Source organism: Synchiropus splendidus, chromosome 15 (genome assembly GCF_027744825.2).
Source record: "Synchiropus splendidus isolate RoL2022-P1 chromosome 15, RoL_Sspl_1.0, whole genome shotgun sequence".
Classification (NCBI taxonomy): Eukaryota; Metazoa; Chordata; class Actinopteri; order Syngnathiformes; family Callionymidae; genus Synchiropus; species Synchiropus splendidus.
This window is the reverse complement of record NC_071348.1, coordinates 9,441,538-9,465,010: the sequence shown is the minus strand read 5'-3', so window position 1 is coordinate 9,465,010 and position 23,473 is coordinate 9,441,538. Positions and strand designations below refer to the sequence as shown.

Sequence of the window (23,473 nt, the reverse complement as noted above, 5' to 3'; positions counted from 1 at the left end):
ATATATATATATATATATATATATATATATATATATATATATATATATATATATATATATAAATTTGCTGCATTCTTGCCTTCTAGAAGAGATATAATAAAACCTTTCTGAGTTAAAATGACACAGAAGGTCTCATCATTTTGAAAACAAATTCATTGTCAAGCCATGTGATCGATATCGGTGATCGGCTGCAAAAACCCTGATCGGAGTATTGCTACCACAAATCTTTATCAGCACCTCAAGCATAATATGCCTGGTGATGCAACTTTGAATTTTAATAGTGATGGCTGGATAGCTAAAAAAAAATCGTGATTCATATTTTCCCCTGAGTTGTGCAGGCCTACTTGAAACCCAACTGCTGAGCTGAACATGTCTGTCATAAAACATGTTTCAATAAACATTTACCAACATTAGATTCAAGGTTTGACCTCATGTTTTCCTCCATATGTTCAAAGTGAAAGGAAAGTGAAGGTGAAATGCCAGCAGTTTAAAACAGACATCATCATTGGCCGTGTATGTTGGAACCTTTCGACAGGAAATAAAAAAGAAAAGTTATTAAAACTGCCATCATGTCGGCCCTGGGAGATTACATACATCAGCCCCGGCTCTCAGAGGATGATTTGCAGCTCTTCTGCAGACCTTTCTTCAAGGCAAAATGATCAAATTATCCAGCAATTGAGACCATTCACTCATCCATCTCCAATTGTTCTCCCGGCCAGGATCATTCGTCTCACTGCGGTTGGAAATAATGGACCGCATGTCTGGAACTGAGCTCAATATTTGACTTAAAACATCCCGCATCCGTATCTAATTGCTGTGGGAGAGAACGTTTTTCTTCCCGCTGGTTTATAATCGTGACCTCTGATCGGCCTGTTTACAACACTTTTATAAAGTAGGTGTTAAATTAACTGGCACATTTACTGCCACTTAAATATCTCTTCATCTCGCCGCTCAGTTATGCTATTGATGTAGTAGCGTTTGACACCATCTGCTTTTGTCTCAGTGCCGTCGATCGTAAGCATGTTTCATTCTCGCCCTGTATAACTGCAGCAAGCTGCTAACAAGTTGTGTCCGCACCTCTATGTTCACCCTTTATGCTCTTTCATCTAAGATGTTTTATAAAATAAGAGACATATATTTAAAAAAAATCATCATTTTTTATCATGATACTAACTGTTGGTAATGTATAAAAGGTGGAACTTGGAAGACTGTGTCCATTTTGTCAAGCTTTCATTGGGAGTTTTCTTTAAATTATTTTATATATTTCAAATATGACGACGCCACACATGGTGTTTTCATGACGATTAACCAGCAAATCCACCCACTCTCTCAGAGAAGATTAACCTCGTTCACACATGAAAAACACTCGGAGAAAGTGCTCACAGGGAGGATGGGGCGGGACGATGCTGCCGCCTGTGTGAAGCCTATTGGACTCTCTCCTCCTCTTCCTCCTCCTCTCCGTCTCCGCTCCTCGCTGCGCCAGCATCGCCTCCCGTCTCGCGCAGAAGCTCGTTCAACTTTGGGAAGAGACGGCTGCCTCTTTATTTCTTCTCTCATTTGGAGTGCGCGACTTCTCACTGAGGATCGAGATCGCGAGGCTGTGGAGGACCTGCTCGCTTCCTTCCCGTCAGAAAGTCTCGGAGATGTCTCTATTTCTTGAGCGACACCTGCAGTGTTACGATGTCCAGCCCAAAACAAACCAGCGGTTGCGTCCCTCAAGCAATACGTGGACTGTCAACAACTCTAAGGTAGGACACGTTACCTCTCCTTGTTTTTATTTGCTCTCCGAATACACCGTCGGATCTCTTTGTTATGACGCGGAAACACGTGCTGACACTCCTTATAAACTCCATCCAGAAACTGCCGTTAAATAACACGCTGTTCTTTGAGTCCACATTGTTGCTTAGCGATGCGCGCTGAAGGGGGGAATAACTCCACTTTCCACCTGCTGGAGCGTATATTTCACCCTGTCTCTGTTTGTCATGAAGTCATCAGGTCAGTCCTTGGACTCTGGAATTGCTGCGAGCAAAAGCCATTCATTTTCGAAGAATTGCTTCATATGACTCATTGTGTTTATGTGTGTGAACGCAGCAGGATCACTTCCTCATATATACATGTATACTCTTATAAACCTTATATTTGTGACAACCTTGATGTTGAATACATCAAACATTGCTGGCGTTTTCGCATCAAGGATCATTAAAATAATTGTATGGTGCTTGAATTTTATTAGAGTCAAATTGAGATGATCTAATATTGGTCCTTTCCGTGAGTAAAGCTGATAATGTTTCGTATAAATCGAAAATATAGGTCTATTAAATTCAAATAATAGGAAGCCTAGTCCAGTATTGTCTGGCTGACGTCTCTAGTCTATGGTGAACTTTGTTGTACATTCAGCCTGTCTTGGTCTCTTCAGTAGGGTGTGATCCTGTGAAATATAATTAAAAAAAATACAAAAAAAATACGCTTTATCAAGGTGAAAGGTGAGCCACGATCTGAGAAGGGATTGTGCTAAACAGGAAGTCAGTGTTGAGAGAAAAATACAGTTCAAATCATGCAGAAATTCAAAGGGTACCATTGTCACGCACCTGCTGCTTTAACATGTAGTTACAGGTTGCTAGTACCTGGTCCCAGTAAAAGGGTTCAGTGGTTCTGGGCCCCAGACTAATGCCACCATGTTGTCAAAGCCACTTGCTTTGCACTTCAGTGAGTCGCCTTCATCTTGATGCTTTTAAGTGCTGCATTGAGTTGTTGCCTTGGGATTGGCTGCAGAGCAGTTTGTTTGTGTGTGTTGTCATTCATAGGAGGAACATATTTTCCATGTTTTGATCCAGCTATCCGATAAAATCGGCCATCTGCTTCGCTGGAATTGCAAAGATATTATTTGAAAGTACATGACTACAGTAGAATGAGACGTGGTGTCACATGCTGACTGGTCGACTAACCTTTGGTGACTTAGTCGGTTTGTTTTGGAGAGCATCTGCAGGATCAGAACTAGTGCGGCATTTAATTCCTGTATGTCTCATGAACCGATGTCGTGAACACAGATTTGTTTACAGATGTGGAGTCAAAATGACTCCACGTCTGTTCTCATATTGTGTTTTTTTTTGTTTTTTTTTACGGTAATCTTGGATGATGAATAAGCATTCCCCAAAATTGGCTCTAGCATAGCAGGCCGACGCGCGATCATCAATAATAACCGACTATTCCATTATCAAGACAATCACATATGAGCCACTGGGGCCATAAATTAAATCACAGAAAGACGTTGCGGTGGTTTAGCGGCTGAGCAAATTTCCAGACGCAGAGGAAACGCTGGCTGATGGAAAGGTTTGTTAAGAATGGTGGACAGTTAAGGCGCATTGGTATTCAGGTGTGCCTGGCCGCTGCGGCCCCGGGGCCGCCCGATAACGCCGGCTTGAGGATGCGGGGTCAGAGGTCCTGTGTTGACTGGCAACAGGCTGACACGGAGAAATAGAGTGCTGACTGGATTAATAGGGCTGAAGCTCATGGGTGAGGCATCGTCGCTGGCATGTGAGCAATGCCATGCTCTTGTTCTCACCCCCCTGTAGCCTCCTGCTTACAGGTTGTTCACTAATCTATTAGCCCCCTGTCAGACACCGCTGGGCATTCTCTGGCTGCATCAGTGTGGCGCCGCGCCGGCTCCTGTTTATTCCAAGCGTTCAATGCCACAGCAGAACAAATCAGCAGCTTAAATAAAATCAAATCATATTTACCGCTTCTTTATTTCTATGTTGTATTAGCATTTCCTAGACTATTTAATGTGGCCTATGAATGTGCAGAGTCACACTCACACAATGCAACAGAAGCTTGCTGGTGTCGTTTATCATTGAGTTGGATACTATTGGTGATACTATTGTCAGCAACAGAATATTTATCTTCCTGTCTGTAACGTACTTACAAGAAAAAACACTATAATAATAACAGACACCTTGTTACTGGTGGTAAGTCATGTTACAGCGATTCCAAAAAAATGGACCAGACCTATTTCGAAGTATCATGGAAGTCTATTCAATATTCGGAGCCAATTATTATTTTCATATGAAATAATAACTTCAATTCCAATAACTCACGTCCTCTCGATTCATAGTAGCTGCTCACAGTGTTAGCATTATCTGATAACGTCGAGGTCTTGGACCCTAGATTAAATCAAACGAAATGTAGTGATGGAAGACCCAGCTGGTGATGAGGTTTCATGAAACAGTGTCCTGATTTTCAGAGGCCACCAGATGGCACTGTCTGCCATAAAATGTTTGGACTAGTTCAATGAAACCTTGCATCATTTCGAAATCCAGAGCACCAACTAGTGGACGCTGTTTTGCCAACCCTGCGACACTGTTTCATGATGCCTCATCCAGCCATCACTAGTATTAGATGGAACTTTCCTCTGTGCACTTGCTACTGAAAATCACTACAAAAACATCTCATCTGTAAGCTGGGCGGGATCTTCTTGAGCTAATCGTACATTAAATAAAGCTAGATATTTTTCTCCACTGCCTCACTGTGCTTGTTTGTGTTTGAGGCTGATGCACACAAACCCCAGCGTCATGGAACTGCACACGCCTGGCGATGCTATCTCTTCTTGTGTCATGAATCCTGAGCATCTCACCGTCCCGGCTGCCCTTGTAAAGTATTTAATCGAGTAATTCTACTCAATTGGTTTCTATGCTTTTTGCCTATCGCTTATCCCGAAGTGGGTAATTATCTGGAAACAATACCAGCTGACAGGGTGAGAAAGGTTGCTTTTATCCCGGGGTCTACGGCGGAACAGCTCGACAGCTCCTTGCAGAAATACCTCCACTGACAGTGACAATACGCTTCATATACAGGGTTTTATTTGAAACTAAATAAATGTGGTGTTTTTGCAGCAACACTAGCGCACAACTGTGTTCAGAATCAATGTGTGGTATCTGTAATCTTTCATTATCCTGTCATTTAAGCGCAGAGAAAATGACTCTTCCCCCTTGTTATGGATTTACTGTGCTGCAATGAAAAGCTGTGGCTTAACACGTCATGTCTCATAGTATTGCATCTAGTTCTCCAGAGGATAACTAACTCCGCAGTAAATTAAAAAAACATCCTTTCAATATAATGATAAATGGATTCTCTCTGAAACGTATCACTTGTTGTCAGACACTGATATGCTCTGACATCTGTCCGCCCCCCCTCTTCACTTACGCTGGTTATGGAAGATCTGCACTTTAATTTGAGTCTGATTTTAGTTATTTTTTTGGTCCTTGGCCTTCACCTGGTAGATCCCATCTCTATTCCAGCGTCACATTTTTCATCTTGGCTAGTTGGGAGGAGACAGTGTGACACCAGGGCAAGGTAGATGAAGCTATGGGCCTTGGCTCCGGGTCATCCTTCCTGCTGGTTCTGAAAAGCAGCAGTGCAAAGAGATGTGCGCAGCACTCTTGCTTTTCTATTATGAAACAGCACTGCTTCCTGCCGGCTGCACTGGTCTGGGATCTGTTCAGGTTATTGCAAGTTAAAGATTCCATGGCTGTTTAGGAGTGATGTTGGTTAAGTGCAACATAGTACACCGTCATTGTAGTACATGAATTGAATCCAAAGCATAGAACAAAGGTCATTGCTGGTGAATTTTTAAATAATGCATGGGTAATAACACTATAATAATATTGTTATTATTATTCTTGTTATTATTAGTAGTAGTATTTCAGGGTTCTTGCAGGCACAATAGCATCATGTCCCTAAGATTTTGAACCCCTATGTTCAGGGGTTGTCTGAGTGAAATTTGTGTCGCGCTATTGTTCTAAAATTCAATGCTCCATACACCAGACATCACTTTTTCCAGCAATCTTTCGCTCTTCTGCTGACTTGGCTATCTTAAAGCCCTCTTTGTTTGATCCCTGGAATGACATGCCTTACTGTCAACTCTCTCATCATCTCCCCATCGGATGGACCGCCACCTTCCCACCATCCTGCCCCTCCTTTATATAAGGGGTGAGAGAAATCATCTCACTTGCACACAGGTGTGCTGCACTGCATATGCACTAAAACTGTCAGATATATTGAACCATGGATTCTCAAAATGTACATTTTTTAAAATCATGTTCACATGTGACCTGTTGGTTACCTTGTATTGGTCTTATTAGCGCCAACATTTTTGCTAGCTAAATGGCTTCCTCCTTCTTCTCGCAGTTTGAGTCTCTCCACCGACCTGCTCTGCATTTGGGATCAACCTGTTTAACATCCGCCGCTAATGTTTCATGAAACCGTGTCTTTCAACCCTGCTGAATATCAATTCACTCTGATCACCTCAGCAACTATGCAAATCTCAGAAGCTGTGGCCAAATGTTTCATACTAGAGTAGTTCCTGATGTAATCATCTGGCTGTAAGTCAAAGGAATGGCAGCCAAGCTCCAATTTCAAGGGGAGTTTGTTTCGACTGATATTAGATCCTGAGGTTACATCTCACTGGAGGATGTTAGAGGGCCAAAAGTTTGTTCTGACCAGTGCTTAATACATACAGTTCCAGCTGTGAAAAACCACAGTTTGTCCAGAATTTCATCTTCATCCATTGATAGTTTGATGTCTTTTGGGTCTTACACAAATACACAAAGGGACCAACAAGTGATCTGCCTTTCTATTGTCAAAACAATTTCAAAGGTCAACAACGAAAACAGAATTGCTGGTAGAGTATTAGGAAGCTGCATATTTATCTCTCAATATGATGTTTAGGAGCCGTGTGTGCACTCAACTGCAGCTAGGGGGAGCAGGTTTCGTGTGGGAGTTTTGTGCCTGATCAATACAGTTTACAAGCACGTCAATATCCACAACGTCTGCTCATCCATATTTATGGAATGTGATTTCATATTGTAAATTGGCTAAAGGTTTCGAGGGGCGATGCAACTGTGAGTCCTTTGAATTCATAAATGAGCATATTTCGAACCGCAGACCTCTCACTGGTGTTCAATTTGTCCAAATGTGGCACACATACTTAATAAGAAAAGGTCCTTTCTTGTCATGTGCTTCCATGACTGGAGCATCTGGAGAAACAAACCATCCCTCAAGGGACCCACAGGATGGAGGGCATAACATAAGCTTACTCAGTGTCGCCCATGGAGTGAAAGCTTTCCTGCAACCTCTCCATCTTTTTTTAATAATGCCAGTTTTTGATGCATTCATAATGAAAACAACTATTATTTATAAAGTCTGAATTCAGCATACTGCAAAGAACATTTGAATAAATTCCACTGAACACATGCAAAACCACTAAGAGTGTCCTCCTCCACAGGAAAGCAAATAAATTCAAGTAAATGTAATGACCTGGGAACTGTTTCCACTCATCGCACATTGAGATCAAGTTGTAGGAACCAACCTCATGCTGTGGTGGAACCATCTAGCTTGGTTGCTAATGCTTTTTAGCCCCCAAGTTTTTTATCATTTCATTCCAGTTACCTCAGAAGTTGGAAGTTCGAACTGGGAAAGATGTCACAGACGTGTTCAGTGCGTTCCAGTTACAAGAAAGGAAAAAAATAGTTATCTTGGATTGAATGCTCGAGGTGGAATTCTCCCACCTCCAGGCTCAGAAATCCAGCGTCGGGTGACGTCATCCGGAGCTTTGAATTTCTCGGATCCAAGGACAACTAGAAGACAGTTAAAGGCGACAAATACTCTCTGTAAAAAACAGCAACAAACAAAGTAATTGGATAAATGTACTCACCTTTGATGATGGACTACACATTCTGTATTTTGAACTGGCGGATTTTTTAGTCACCGCCGTCAGGCTGCATTGCAGTCGCTTGATGGCCCTATTTTCAACGGACCAGCGAGACAACGGCATGATTTCCAATAACATACTGGTTGAGTTTGCAAAGATACAGCTATAAATGTGACCAAAGAAGCAGTGCTCATGTACTTGGGTCCTATTCTGGGTTGTGCGTAGAAGAGTGTGTTCCCTGTGTGTCTCCCACACCGTAGCAAATGAAGCATAATTTGATCATCTTGAGGCTGCGCGGCTCTTGACAAGGAGAAGTTGTCACAGCATCCTAACTTTGATGTAACGTGAGCGCCCCTTTCTCCACTGAATGTTTCCGATTTTCCTTTCATTGTAGGTGTCGTCTCTCTGAATGCTGAACGCGTTCACCGTTTCCTGGCCAATAAGGAAGTTGCCATCGTCGACTCTGCTGAAAACTTGAGGCTAAATCTTTTCCATCCTGTTGCCATGGAGAACCTGAGTGAGCTCCAGAACCCTTTGCTGGACAAAAACAGCAAGTCGATGGTCAACGGCTACGGCGGAGACTTTCCAAATAACCAGTACCAAGAAAACATCATTAACTATTTTGCTGGAAGTGGGGGCGAGGGTGGAGGAGGAGGAGGAGGGAAGGTGAGTAACGGGAACGTGGTGAGCGGAGGAAGCTACAACACATCTGGCAAAATCAAGACGCAGCAGCTGTTGGATGCCACATCGCTGCATCTGGCGGTGGAAGCTTTCTACAGACCCAACTTCATCCTGTACAAGGAGGACAGCGGAAGCATCAAGGCTAAGGAATACAAACCGGAGTGTTGTGAGACGACTTTCACTGAGAAGAAGGCGAAGGAGGCCTCGAACATAACGGTGGGCGATGTGGCGGCCACGGAGGATCCTCAGGCAAAGCTGCTGGAGGACGGCGAACACATTAAGATCCAAACTGTGTCCTACGAGGTGGAGGAGGAGGAGTATGTGGAGTACGAGGTGAGTGAGGACATGTGTGTGTTTGTCATGGTTAGTGATGGATTGTGCACCATTAGGGGGACCATTGACTGAGGACGTGGGTGCTCATAGGTGCGGAGCTTCATGTCCACCCCACCGTCTCTTTTGGTTAGAAACTGTGCACCAGAGGGAGTAAAATCAAGGGGTTTCCTTATGTAGGTGGTCACCACTTGCCCTGTTGTTCAGAGTTGGGCACAGTGTTGATGCTCAGGAGGTCAGTGTCAAAATGAGTGCATGGAAACGTTCCACAGTTTGTCACTGTTTCTGTTGTTATCTGTTTTATTTTGATTTTGAACACTTTATTTCCTTTGTATTTTTATTGTCATATGTTCATTTTATTCACATAGTTTTTATCATATTGTGTTTTGTTTATAAACGCTAGTTTTCTTTTTTAATGCCTTGGTTATATATGTCCATTTTTTTTTACAAATCTTACTCTGAAAACAATATTTCAATAATTATTTAAAAAAATGCCACGATATTTACTTATTTTAATCATATATATGTGCTTTTTTATTTTTTTCTATTCTAAAAAATATTTTAAAAATAATATTTTTTTATGATTTTTTTTCTATTGTATGTGTTTATTGTATTGTGCATATTTTTTTAATCCAGTGCTTTTTAGAATAGAAAAAAATGTTTCTATTCTAAAAAAGAAATTTAAATAGCAGCGCTGCATTTTTTTTTTTTTTTTCTAATCTCTCTTTTTTATTTTTATTTTTATTTTTAATTTTATTTTTATTGTTGATGGCCTCTCAGGCTCCACTGAAAGTTTTAGCTGCCCCCTGGCCCACTATTGATGGCTGACAGTACTCCTGTTACTTTGCTTTTTTATTTAAGCATTATGAAATTATGGGACATGCATTGACTATGTAATTGTATCACGCTGAGTACGGCCTGCAGGCCCTAAGTTTGATGTCTGCTCTGTTCTCCTAAGGAACCATCCTCACAGCGCTGAATATATGTGGTCATTTTGGAAACTGACTTGTGTTGTGCTGTCTTTCACCTGGACCTGAATATATATGCCAAATATGTTTTCAGAAAGACGCATCCTTTGCCTGAATTACATTTATTGATCACTGACATTTTTTGCTAATTTTCATTAACACACTCTATGCTGACTTCATTTCCCTGTGGATCAGTTTTCATTGTCATCAATCACACGTGTTGAGCCAACCCTGAGGCAGAAGGCCACAGCGCTCTGCAGTGCTTGCCACATTATTCTCAGTCGATAGCATGGAGTAATCCAATGGAATTAAGGGATCGGACCGAGCGGAAATAGGGTGTCGCGTTAGACCACTGTTCTGCAGGAGACTCCAAAATGAACCTGGAGTCTGGCGATAAACACAAAGCTCCTTGTCATTGACAATTGTGTATACAATTGAGTGAAAGGTAATTGACATGTAATAACAGGAAGTTGTTATGTTGTAGCATTGAAACCCTCTGCAATACTTTGTTTTTGTCTTTGTAAACATTTTTAAATATCTATGCAACAGTGTGCTGTTATTCAGAGCTCTGTAGGTGGCACTCTCCGTGTAAAAGTGAGATTCAATTGAAACAGTGAGTGACTGGGTCAAGGGCCAAACTATATGGGCAGGATCTTTTTTTTTCACAAAGTTGTGTCTTGGAGAAAGATAACATTCTCTTTGGGAAAAAAACAAAACAAGCCACTCAGTTCTTGGAATAAAAGACTCAAATCAGATTGGATGTGCTTAACTCTAATAACTATCAAAGGTATGTTGTGTAGCATTTTTTTGTCTGTTTGGGGGCTTTTGTGTTTGGCAGAATATTAACTGAACCACTGCGCCTCCTGAAAGTACAGCACTAACATTGCTACCGACAAGCTACTGACCCTTTGTAAGTCAATGTCTGCACATTTTATTTTACTTTTCGTTTTGTACTGGGGCTGAAGTTGATCAAAAACCAAATGAGTCAGAGGTTTTCAAATGAACTAATTCAGTCTGTAGCATTAGCTTAAACATCAAGTGCTCCAGTGAACTGTTCGCTGCTGCACAGAACAACATTGTTGATGCTTCTTTCCTGACATGTTTTAAACGTTTGCAATGTCATTTAGTCTCCATCATTTTGGTTATGACATCACATTGTATAAAGAGGAAATGGAGACTGAAAAACGCTCCCTGAGAACATATGATGATAATTCATTTTTCAAAATTAATCTCTGAAAGTCACAGTTATTATTGTGTGAGTGTGCAGCCAGACTTGAGTTGTCCCTCCACAACAATGTTAGCATACATTCACAAGCTGAATCAATGTCCTGTAAATGTCAGCGTCTCATGGGAGCCGATAACTGTGACCCCTCCTTCAGTACTGTGTTACTAAAACATTGCAATTTGAAGGTTCATTAAAATAAAGCTGAAACACAGCGGTCGCTGAAGAGTATTAACCAATGAATGATTTCCCCCGCGGTGGAATAGTTAAGAGAAGGAGAAAATTCATTAGATGGATCGGAGGCCTGGTCTGATTTCCCGAGGCTCTCTGGTAAAATGGTGGATGTTAATGGTGTAACAGATTGTTTCTGCAAAAGGGCAGTCCCATTAAAAAAATAAATAAATACGGTAAGTGTAACTTCAAGAGCCTTACGTAGTCAACTTACCAAGTCAATGGTGGAGTACAACCACAACACAGTGGGTAAAAATGCGCCGTTTTCCAGAAGCCAAAACGCTAACTTTTCGTAAAATGTCTGCGTTAAAAGCAAACCAAACTGATATTAAGATTTATTTTCACTCACTCTTGAGTCTCCTGGTGCTTTTAAGAGCAGGGACAAAAGCATTTTGTCGACGCTGCATTTTTCCCCACCCGCTGTGGGAAGACAGTTTTTCCCCGCTGCTTCTATCTCTCGACAACCAAGACAAACGCATCTGTCTTCTTATCAGTTCCAGACTCTACAGGTAGGCAGCTCTGGCAGTCTGCCACGCAGACCCCCTGCTCCTTATCCTTCCTCTTGTCTACCTGCTGGCATGCGACCAGAGGGCGCTCTCTCGTTTAAAGGTCCCGTTTTATACTGATTTCAAGGGCTTTTCAAATGATTTCAGATCCCGGTGGTGCGCGATCATACGCTTCTTTTTCATGAAATACTGGATGAATCCCGTCTTTATTTCTCTGATCCATTTTTCACTGCGATTTGCTCGGAATGGGAATCATCCTGTAAGGAACAATAAAATGAATATCAAAATACATTATTATTGTGAACCGATGACAGCAGTTCTTCCGCTACATCTCTTTCAAACTTTGATCTTTTTCACTCATATTCGTGAGTGACTTAGGATTCAATTGATCATAACATAACATTACTGCCACACATATACCTGTACAGCCTCATCGTCTTGCCCAAATATTTTTAAAAAGGGTTTGTTTGTCCAATGGATGAAGTGGTGAATGTATTAGTTTTTTGGGGCATTTTTTATTGATTCATAACTTCTGCTTCCTGCTTACATTGGGGGAAGCCATCTTGGATTGTGTTGTACTTGGGGTGGTGATGATTCCCACACTTTCCAACTTGGAAATCCTACGTCAGGGTAGCAAATGGGAAGTCAATTTTCCAGCTCAGAGAACAAATGGAACGCACCCTAAAAGTCCACGCACGGATCTGGATCAGTTCTCTACGTTCATTTCCTTGGTATCTTTTCATTGAGCTAATGGATACAGAACAAACGGAGCAGTACCACCGGAAACCATGGAAGGGCAGTGTTGCCGTTCTTACCTTTTATTTAGCTCTAATGTGACAGGAAGAAGACTTAACAGCGATGGAAATTCGATATATATATATATAACAACCTCATTGACCACCACATCCTATAACACTGCCCCCATTTCTTCTTTTGTGCAAGAGGTACATTACACAGTCGCCATGTTGATTTTGGAGTTTATTATTGTCATAAACTTTTGACTCTGGATATATTGGTGACCAGTAATACCAACGTTAAGAACGGATGTCATTTGAAACAGATAGGTGCGTTCAATTTCGGACATACAGAGAGCATAAATGGGCCTTAGAGAGCAAGAAGTGTCTGTTTCCAATACATTGTTTGCTAGTTTTTACATACAACAAACGTAGCAAGGCATTGAGCGCCCACAGTGGTTTTCAAATCGAAGTACCCTCAGTGGTACTTAAAGGTACCCCAGGGTGGAACATTAGATTTAAATATATGTATTGATTTAAAAATGGCGGTAATTCAAAAGTAGTCTGAAGAGAATTATTCACATTAACATATATACATGATATGTACATCCACAACTTGCACAAATCTATTTCTACAACTCTACAACTTTATATCTTTTTAAAAACAAAACATTTTGTGTGCACGTGTGTCAGTTGCAAATTATGAGGGAGCAGAAAAAATGGTTTGGATTTTTCAAAGGGAATAAAACAACTGAAAAGACACAACCGGCACTAAACAAAACCCTCCAATCCTCATGAAGAGCTCCACGCCGCTGATCACTTTACCTTGAGATGAATGTGAACACGACGGATAAGAATCGGTTTTGCTCCCCTCTATTTCTTCGGCTCATACTCTGGAGCTGCCTAACTGCGCTAATGTGGAGGGTTTCACAATACAGTGAGTTTTGTGATTTGTTCATTCAAGTGAGAATGTGGTGTGAACGTGTCTCATTAGGAGACACTGCATTAGATCAAGCTTGACTTGGGGAAACAGCAAATGGTGTTAGTGAGAAGGATTATCACTGAAGAAGCGTCCTTCTGACTCCCACAGTATCTTCTGAATTCTCAACACTGCACTTAAATTGCAAGACTGTCACAGTATTGATCTGTCTTTGGGTAAGCATCAAAGTATTTCGGCTGCTTCCATGTCAAATATTCCTCACGTCAAGTGTCTGGATCAGATGAGAAATGCATTGCTTTGCTCTTACCTCTTTAGTGAGATGCCCATTTGCTTGTGCTCAGTAGCGTCAGCAGTCATTTGCATGGTGGGGCAACTCATGAGCCCTCAGTACATCTGAAGACTTACTCAGTTTAGTGTTCACAAACCTAATGCTCAACATGGATTATAAGTCCTTCTCACTGTTCCTTGGTTTGGAAATTATGATAGTTTTATTTGAATACGTTTTTCAAGTCCAAACATTTTACAGTAGACACTGCTCACTGGTGGCCTCTGAAAATCAGGTCACTGTATCACGAAACCTCATCAAAACATCAATGCTGTGTCATGAAACTTTGACTCATTTAAGTGACCAATGAGCAGCTACTTGAAGAGGTACTTGTAATTACCACGCTGTTGTGGAAGGTGACATGGTGGCAGTGGTGTCTCCACCGCTGATGCTATGGGCAGATTGTGTTTGCATCAACATGAAAGCTCGATCCTCCTATAGTTGCCTTGTAAGTGAGCTCGCTCTGTATACAGCTGCAATGGCCTTTGACAATATTCATACACACCTCCCCTTCAAGAAACTCTTTATAACCAGTGAAAACTGTCTCACACAAATAACTCAACTGTCTGAGTTATTTGTCTCACACAGTTGAGACAAATAACTGTCAATACAGCCTCCATTTATATTGAATGCATTTTAGAAATTTGCCTCAGAGCCATCTTGAATTACTGTTACTCACTGTTTTTATTGATTTTTTTTTTCTCACAGTATATTAAATATAGAATCCAAGTAGTGTGCACTTCATTATACCAACTTAGTCCTCAACACTGAATGGGCATCCATTCATATTTTTCTATTCACATGTTTTTCCTCTTTTCTTTTCCATTTCTTGAATGGTCAGTGCACCTCTGCACCCTCGGCACTGTATTCTGTAAAGGCAGTTTGCTTGAGTGAGCTTTGATAACAGTGTAACAATGTAATCTCTCTAACATGTGCTGACTCATCACTAAAAAATAAAATAAAAATAAAAATCTGCGCATGATTTCCCTTTAGATTAGCAGTATAACATAATGATGTAGTTCATTGTCCCCTGTCCTTGTGCTCTTTGTTTCATCCATCGGCATCTTCATATTTTCAACTCAATAAAACAGGACACTTGATTTCAGCGTCCATTCGTCCGCCATCTGTTGGTTCATGCTGCATGGATCCGTGCCTTTCATAATAGCATGAACATGTGCTCGTCGTTCCCACTGTTCCATAATCCAATTGATAGCCTTGTTATAGCTGAAATAAAAAAACATTCGAACAGCAGAATTATAAGATTAAAGTCTTTGCAGATGTGTTAGAGCTGACTTTACGCAATGTAAGTTATTCACCCATCGATTCTTCTTTCCGCACTTAACTTGATGTATTGTCAACGTTATATGCTCTTATTCATCATTAGCCATGTTGCAGAACAGCTGTCCTCTTCATATTCAGCATGTTTTATTAAAATAATTCTAGATTTGGAGATTTTGCTATCATAAGTGATGCCTCGCAGAAACACTTGTATGATCGGGAAACAGGATGTGCTGAGAAGATTATGTCCTGTAGCGTGTGGCCTTCACTTGTCAACACTGTGGTCAAACTTAAGGCCCTGGGGCCTCATCCGCCCCTGTGTCATTTTATGAGGACCACAAGAGCTTAATCTGAATTAACTCTAAATTTAAGGCGTCCTCGGGATATTTTCATATCAGAAACATGTTTACAAATGTCGACATTTAATTTAGAAGAATTTATCACTTCATTTGTGATCAAAAACCATATTTAATATACTTGCACGTGAACAAACCAAAACCTTGTGAAATGACATGAAACCATGTGATCATTGCAAAGATATTTATTTGTTAGCAGAACCAGTTGCAATTCATATTCAGTTTACTAAAGAAAAAAGAAATGCACTTGATGAGAAAATTGTAAAAACTGAATTCAATTCTGAATAAAATAAATACAATAAATTATTATTTTATTTAAACTCTAAAGAATATATAAGTGATGTGTAAATAAAAGTATCGCCGTTTCAAAACTGTTTCAACAGTTGCTTTCATGAACAGTTTTTACTGTTGGGGGCGGCGGCATCACTTTATCATTTTTTCTTTTCAGGAACTCCTCCATAGTTGGTAACTATCACAGATTTGCAGCTGTCAAGTCAATTCAGTGACACACTACTGCCACCATATGTGGCTCATGTGTTAAAACTGAGCGTCTCACGGCCCAAAGGTGTGAAACTAAAAAATTTTAAGAGGCCCTCCAGGAGGTACTCATGGCCCAACCTATGTTTAAGAATCACTTCTTAAACTGAGCTGTTCTCTCAAGATGTGTCTTCAACTTTACCCCCAAATTTTCCCATAAATGAATGGAATCCACTGCGTTCCTAGCGTTTTTCATGTTGATACAGTATGCCGACGTTGATCCAAAAATGTCTCAATCATCAAACACCCTTCAGTAAACAGTAAACAAAGCAGTGAAATATGAAAATGTGATTCAATCCAATGGGATTTTCTTAGTGTTTATTATGCGCGTGTATTCCTGTGTGAAATGTGTTTACAAGAAAGGCTACTTTCATTTCTGTTGAGTGGGTGCTCATAAATGATATGTAAAAACCTAAAAACTGCTGAGGCATCCAAGCTGGAGATATGGGACATGGTCATGTTTATTCATGTAAGAGGAGGATTATTGTTGTAGTTGTAAGGAAAAAAAAAAAAACTGGAGGCTTCATGTTGTAGCACAACTCTGCCAAAAACTTCTCTGGAGTTTTTTTTTTTTTTTTTTAATCCGCGACTGATTCACAGCTCAAAGTATTAAGTGAGTCACAGGAAAGATGCTTCGATGCGGTAAGGAAGTGATGTCACCCCTCTTGGGGGCGTTTACAAATCAGAGCAGCCGTGTAGTGTCTGTCCACCGGGTCTGTTTAGATTTAGATGGAATTAGATTTGGTTATTGAGAAATGAGCACAGATCTCTTTTGGGAGATGCTGTATTAATCTTTCAATGATAAAATATCACACCTCTCGTGGCTTAGTGCCAAAGAAACCAGACTTATTTTCTTCATGGATCATGTCCTGCTCTGGTTTAGCAAAGGGTTGCTGGCATCTTTTTGCCATCCCCAACAAATAGAAACTGCTCTCATATCCAAAGACTTTCTTGTCATCTTTGACAGATTAAATTATTGATTTACTTGCTTGGCTGCACTGTCTTTCCCATGCCGCTCCGCCTTTTTTTCCCCGGACCTGGCGTGAATACTAACCAGGGCGCAGTCGCTCTTGTCGTCTCATTACACCTTTCTAAATTGCGCAGCTGTCAACAACAGGCCACTGCACAGCGGAATGAAAAAATGTTCAGCTCATTAATTCGACACAGGTAGTGCATCCCCCCCGATGACTTTAAGACGTATCGGAGGCGACAGCGTCACGACGAAGCTCTTATCATTTGGATCACACACTCGGTGAGCGAGTGTCCCTCGGAGCCTCCAGAGTGGCATGGACCTCATATGACTGCTCACCCTAGTCACTGTGTAAATCACAAGCTTTTATTAATAGCACTGTCTCGCTGGCATTTATTTTCTGCAGACATCCATGTTGCAGGTGCTCCATCATTGTCTCTGATAAACATGAAACAGGCTGCACTTGACTGCCACAGACATATTCTTCCTTCCCACACTATCAGTTGACCGGGCTTATGTTTAAATTTAATACAGAGTGGTTTGCAGAAAACATTCCTATGAAGGACCCACTCAGCGCAGGGGGCGCACCAGCCCAGGTAACCAAATCACATGACTTAAAAATAGCGTCAATAAAAACTAACCAGGAATCAAACTTACGCCACAGGTGTCTTTAGCTCTGTGCTACACTGATGCTTGCTCTGCTGCATTGCTTAATCCTCTGTCCGTGGATGTCAATTTAACACACATTTTTCACCACAAACGAAAGTTGTTTTTTGTCATTTTGTCTTGTTTTTTAAAGCCCTGATATCCAGTTTTTTAGCACGTTGAGCCACACCAAACAAGATTTAGATTAGCTTGGCTACAACTGCCTTCATAACGTTTTGGTTGTTACAATAAAGATTAAAGATAAAATTAACATTATTCTAGAGCGAGAGCTGGAACCCGTTTAACACAGCACAGTCACATCCGCTTTTTTCTATGGCTCCTTAACTAGCATCATGCAGCAGCAACACTAGCTTGTCCATCATCCTGTTGTCGTTGCTGGGGACTGACTCCACGTCGTCTTCCCCTCCCCAATTCTCTTGTCTGTTCCTCCCATCTCAGAACTGGGAAAACACCAGCCAGGCCACTTCCCCAGATCTATGCAACGAGCAAAGTCTCTAGACTCGAAGGTATCACTGTCCATGTTGGATCCAGGACATCCACCCAAAAACAAGGCAAAAATACAACAGCAGATGAAACAAAAAACACAAAAAAGCTCAATAAGAGCAGGAGCTACTGAACTAGCTGCCACTCGTACAGGCGCCTCGCTGCTCGCCCTTGTCGCTCTGCTCGTACCCGTAAATGCACTAAAGAAACTTCCCCCTCTCATCTCAAGTCACATTAAAGTAGGTCAGTCTGCAAGACCAAAGTAAGCAGGATGTCAAAATGGTGGAACGGCGGAGCATCATTTTGCCCTTTAGCTTCTGGGAACTACTGTATATTAAAAGCAAAAGAGGATGTGGACACTGGCATCTGTGGGTCCAGTTGGTGAACATCAGCGTCCTCTTCATTTCACTTCTTGTTGTTGCACTTTCCCTCGCTGCATACGTGCTCTGACTGGAGTTCGTATTTTTCAGCTCAAAACTATGGACTGGTACGTATGTATTTGCAATATGAAGTCGACTTTTACTTTTGGCTCAGCCAGACAAGAGAGACTCAAGATGGTTCCTGTTCCTTGGTGTAGTAATGTGTTTCCTCTCTGGTTCAAACTCCCGTGTGGAGATGTTTCTGTCATCATTAGTAGACAGAAACATGACATCAGAGATGTTGCCTGGATCCGCAACATCATTTCCTTCTGCAGCCCTTGTGTGTATTTTGGTTCGTGTTTTTGTTCTGCGTATCGTCTTGAACCGATCATAAATTTGTGCCTTTGGCTACAGGACTTGACAAAAACAACCGGAGCATCTGGTCAGTGGATATTGAGCAGCCGAACGTTGGCACAGCTGATGACGTATTTTAGATGCAGCACAGCGTCTTTTGCTGAACAAATATTTACCGATGAAATAAATGACCAGCCTCTGTTATCACTGCTTTATTCGAGGTCAGACCCTTGGGGGGGGTAAAAATCACGATAGCTCATGAATAGTTCAGTCACGTCTGATTTAGGAATATGTTTTTTTTTTCCTTCCCCTGCATCATTCATGACAATTGCTCATTAATGTTGCTTATGCATTCAGCCCGTATCTCAATTCCCTTTTGCTTTGAAGCGTCTTCTGTCTAAGAGTGTGACTCCAACTGAAGTTCTAAATTGGTTTGGGGATGAAAGTAAATAACTTTAAATAACCTAGCTTGTAAAAATAATATGTGAGCTACACACCACTTTTTTGTGGGCTTCTAGCCAAACAAAACAATGGTACAGATTTTCAAAGGCCCTAACCCAGTGTACCGTTTTGCTTTGTTTCTTGTTGTTTTTTTCGTCTTAACATATGCAATTTCATTTCCACTGACGATCTTCCATGATGATCAATGATCATAACATTGCATTGAGCCATTATGGATTGTATTATATTTCCATCCAAGGAATCCATTATTTAGGTCTCAAGCAAGACATGACATCACCAATAAAGGACCAATAGCGGCGAGACATACTCCAAATTGTGGTATAAATTGGATTTTCTGTTTGTGCTTCAAGGACTGCTGGAGCAGTTACATCTTTGTCTTTCAGCATTTCCCATCAGGGTTTGCCTCAGCTCTGGCCTCCTCCACCTTATCTTGATCACCCCCCCACTTGTTTACAGCATCCATGAAGCTCTTCTTCTTTCACCTCCATTTCTAACATCCTTCATCTGGCATTCTTCTTCTCCACATGAGCAGCCCCTCTGACATTGTTTCTAGTCGCTCCCAATGAAAACTTTGCTTCTTTCTTCCCGCTTCTTGTTGTGACAGCTACATAGTAAACTTCCCGTTCTGGATTGTCCCTTTCATTTTTTTTTTTTACTTCAACGACAACGTAACCACAGTCATTAAAAAAAAAAAAAACGTCTCGCACTTGTATTGGATTAAACAAACAAAACCCATCATTATTAGCCACATGTGATAGCTAACAGCTTGAGCTAGCCTTCCTGTCATGGCTGACTGGTCCAACCATCCATTAGCTCAGTCCTGCCCATCAAGAGTGTCGTCCCCTGCTGACAGCCTGCATGGTGGCGCCGCCGAGCACCGCTGACATGCAATCGATAGAATAGCCTCTGCTGCAACAAAGGTTAAGACAAAAGCAACACACAGACTGTCTGTGGCCCAGGAAATTGGTTAACTAGAGTAAGTTACCTGCAACAACACAAGAAGTGTCAAAGAAAATTTGGCATCTTTTAGTAACAGAGAAAACAAAGTGGGCATGCAGTAGCCATAAGCCTAGTGGTTATGAAGGAGCGTAACTGGTCTGTGGAAATAAAACCAAGCATTTGTGGCTACAGCTGAATGATATTGCATTAATAAGCGCTTGATGTTTTGAAGGTTTGGTGCCAGATTATTTTTTTTTTTATCATCAATCTTGGCATCTAGGCCCATTTATGCTCAACGTTAAATAGGGTCCCGGATACGGACGGATCCTTTGTCCGTGCTATGTTTTCGTTTGGTCCGTATTTCTGCTTGTTTCCACAAAGCTTACAGATACTGACCAAACAGAGCTGTACCACCAGAAATCATAAGGTGCAGTGTAGCTGTTACCACCCGATGCCTCACTCTACTGAGACACAAAGAAGGCAACAGCAATGGCAGAATATTGTCCGTCCACAAGTCGCGATATACTTAATGGCTTCAGTGACCAGTGCCTCCTACAACACTGCCTTTTTTTCCTTTCTTGTGCTAGAAGTACATTATCAGTACTTCTTACAGTTGCCATGTTAGTTCTGGAGTTTGTCATAAACTTTTGACTCTGGGCTGCTCCCCCTAGTGGCTATATTGGTGAACAGCAATACCAACGTAAAGAACATGCAGAATCGGTGACGGTAACATTGTTTGAAACGGACAGGTACAATATTGTACGTAGAGAGAGTTTTTTTTTTAAACACAAATGTAATAATGTTACTGGGTCCGATGCAGACACGGTCCAATGTAGCATTACGCAGAATGTAGCCAGCAATGTGCTTGTGTGGTCTGACCTTTAGTCTCATGTCTCTGCTGTGATATGTGGCGGACGAAAGGTGTAATGGCTGAACAGGAAGTCAGTGTAAACACTCTGTTTGCACTCCAAATGACCAATTCTAACATTTTGCTTCCCTCGCCACTTTTTCTATTTAATATGTTTATTTGGGGTTCTATTTTCGGAGTCAGTTAATCCTGTCTTTCTCCAACCATTAGCGAGCACCCCCCCCCACAAATCGTTGACCACCCTCCCGATAATCCCCGTCATCCATCAGGTGGCATGAGTGTAAGGAGTAAACCGTATTAAAATGAATTGAAAACTGTTTCAGCTCCCCAAAGCAAACGTGCGCCCGACACACCGTGGCAGTAATTTAAGCAGAAATACAAAGCAAACACTTTTGTCCCGCTTCTGAACTTTTGCTAATAAAACACTAGCACACACAGAAAATGAGCTTTTAAGCAAATAGCCTCTTTAAACCCTGCTTCTTTATAATTGCCTCCAGAGATTGGCCGTCTGTATTAAGCCAACGCTATTAGAAATCCTCCTGTTGTTCTAAAGCGAAACTGTTTCAGTGTTTTATTGAAAATGTAATTGAGGTTAATGCTGCTGCTTCTGAAGTCTGATTGTTGTTTCATCTGATTTTGATTCCATTTATGAGACATAAATGCTGTGAAATACTGATATGGCCGGTATATGCGGCTCATTATCTTCTTTTTTCACGACAGAACCTACTGTTTTTCAAAGCAACGCCAGCAGCGTTATATCACTGAGCCTGTATTTTTCCGGAGTTTAGCTTGCGACAAGAACAGGTCAGATCAGTCATAGCCTTCATTGTTGACACGCCTCTAACCAAAACAACATGGCGGACTGCTTCATTGTGTTTGTATCTCGGCTCTCAGTACTTTACGTAAAAAGACACAAAGACGATAAGACGATGATAAAGTTTGAAGGAGAATAGCTAAGGGGATTAAATATGACAGGGGTGTGTGTGTCAAGTTCCTTCTGATGTAAATTGTCTGATGACACAAAGCTAACCTTGTTAGCTAACCCTTACTTGTAAACCTTTTGTTAGCGTTTAAAGTTTTCAAATCATGTCAGGAGTTTTAGCTGTCACAAAAGGAAAGTCCTTTTTTCCCTCCAAATTTCATGGTCCACGGACCTCAAATAGCAACTTTCCCTACTGAGGAGTTAGCTACAGTACGTCCGCTTCACCGTGAGTGAAGCTCAGGGCTCTCCTTAGGTCTTGACCCTAAAGATGACAATGGACAGAACACTCTGCTTTGGTCTTCTTTCTTGCAAAACAGAATGAGCCAGCAGGGTTTCCGCCACAGGTGAGAGCCACCACGCCAACACAAAAAAATTATCTCTATTTAAGGACAAAATCTCAGGTCAACATTGAAACAAACTGATCATGGAGGTGGATGTGAACATGGCGGTTTTTGCCCTGTTATTTGCGGAAAAATCCCAAAAGTAACATCATGATGACTGAAGTCTGTTGCTCGCAGAACTGCACATTCCACCCGAACAGAGGAAGAGACGGACCGTGTGAGGGCGGCCGCAGATTGGAGACAGATTTACTTCTCATGATTAAAAACAAGTGTTTTTACTGTCTCTTCTTTATTGACTGCGTTCAATTCCGTTGTCTTATTGTTGCGACCATATATGTACTGTATAATATAAGAGGGAAGGAAGGGGTCGTGCACCAGCTCCACCACAGTTTCAAAAAATCCTGGTGGAAACCCTGAACTAGAGTTCAGGACCGTCCATCTTGACCTTGAGTAAACAACTAAATTGTTTCTTGTATCAGAAGTTAAACACAATATGATGTGAGGCCATCGCTCCTGCGCGATTTGGTCTGAATCTTCACGTCAGAAACTGCTCGAATGTTGCTTGACATTTTGGGATACAAATGATTTCTTGTATGTCGGAAGACAATGGAATGTCTTATTTTTGAAATATGTTATTTGCTAATCTGGCTGGATTAAGAATTATAAACCTGCTCAAAACATAGACCAGCGATGAGATGTCAGAGGGAATATTTCAAAGCCCAAGCGTTCTGTTTATCAGGCTCTTAAATGATTTGACTTCCTGTTTCATCTCTGAGATTGAAATGTTGTTCTATATCAAGCTGAATGTATTCCTCACAAAAATAGATTGTTAGCCCTGATTCTTTTCGTGTTCCCCCGTCGTGCTGGATCATCCTTCAAACAAGATGATGTGAGAAAGATGCAGCCTAATGGCTTGTACTGAAATCATGGCCTGGATTGCGGATGTGTTTTCATCCCAGAAAATCAATCTTTTTACTGGCTCCATGAATATTAGATCCTGTTAGCTGAAAGAGGTCAGAAATATTAAAGCGAACGCGCCATTTCAGAATTTACATCGGAACAATATGCAGATGTATGATTGTCTTTTCCGTTTCGCTGGAAGCGCGGCACTTTCCATGTGAGGAATGTTGGATGGAGCGTGAAATAGTTCCATAAAGCTTTGGGGCGGAGGTGTGTTTGATTCATAAGTAGTACACAGCTAAAATGAAGTGTACTTTCAAGCGTGGCTCTTTTTTT

General features: G+C 41.3%; 1 protein-coding gene across 2 annotated transcripts in view; it reads left to right on the top strand.

The window, feature by feature from the left end:
- The first annotated feature begins 1,488 nt into the window (after positions 1-1,488).
- The window catches only part of syndig1l (synapse differentiation inducing 1-like), a 37,677-nt gene continuing 15,692 nt past the window's right edge, over positions 1,489-23,473 (top strand). For both annotated transcript variants that reach the window (XM_053844055.1, XM_053844054.1), the window contains exons 1-2: positions 1,489-1,748; positions 8,100-8,719. In XM_053844055.1, coding sequence (XP_053700030.1) covers positions 8,210-8,719 — 510 coding nt within the window. In that variant the 5' untranslated portion in view covers positions 1,489-1,748; positions 8,100-8,209. The remainder of the gene's footprint in view (positions 1,749-8,099; positions 8,720-23,473) is intronic.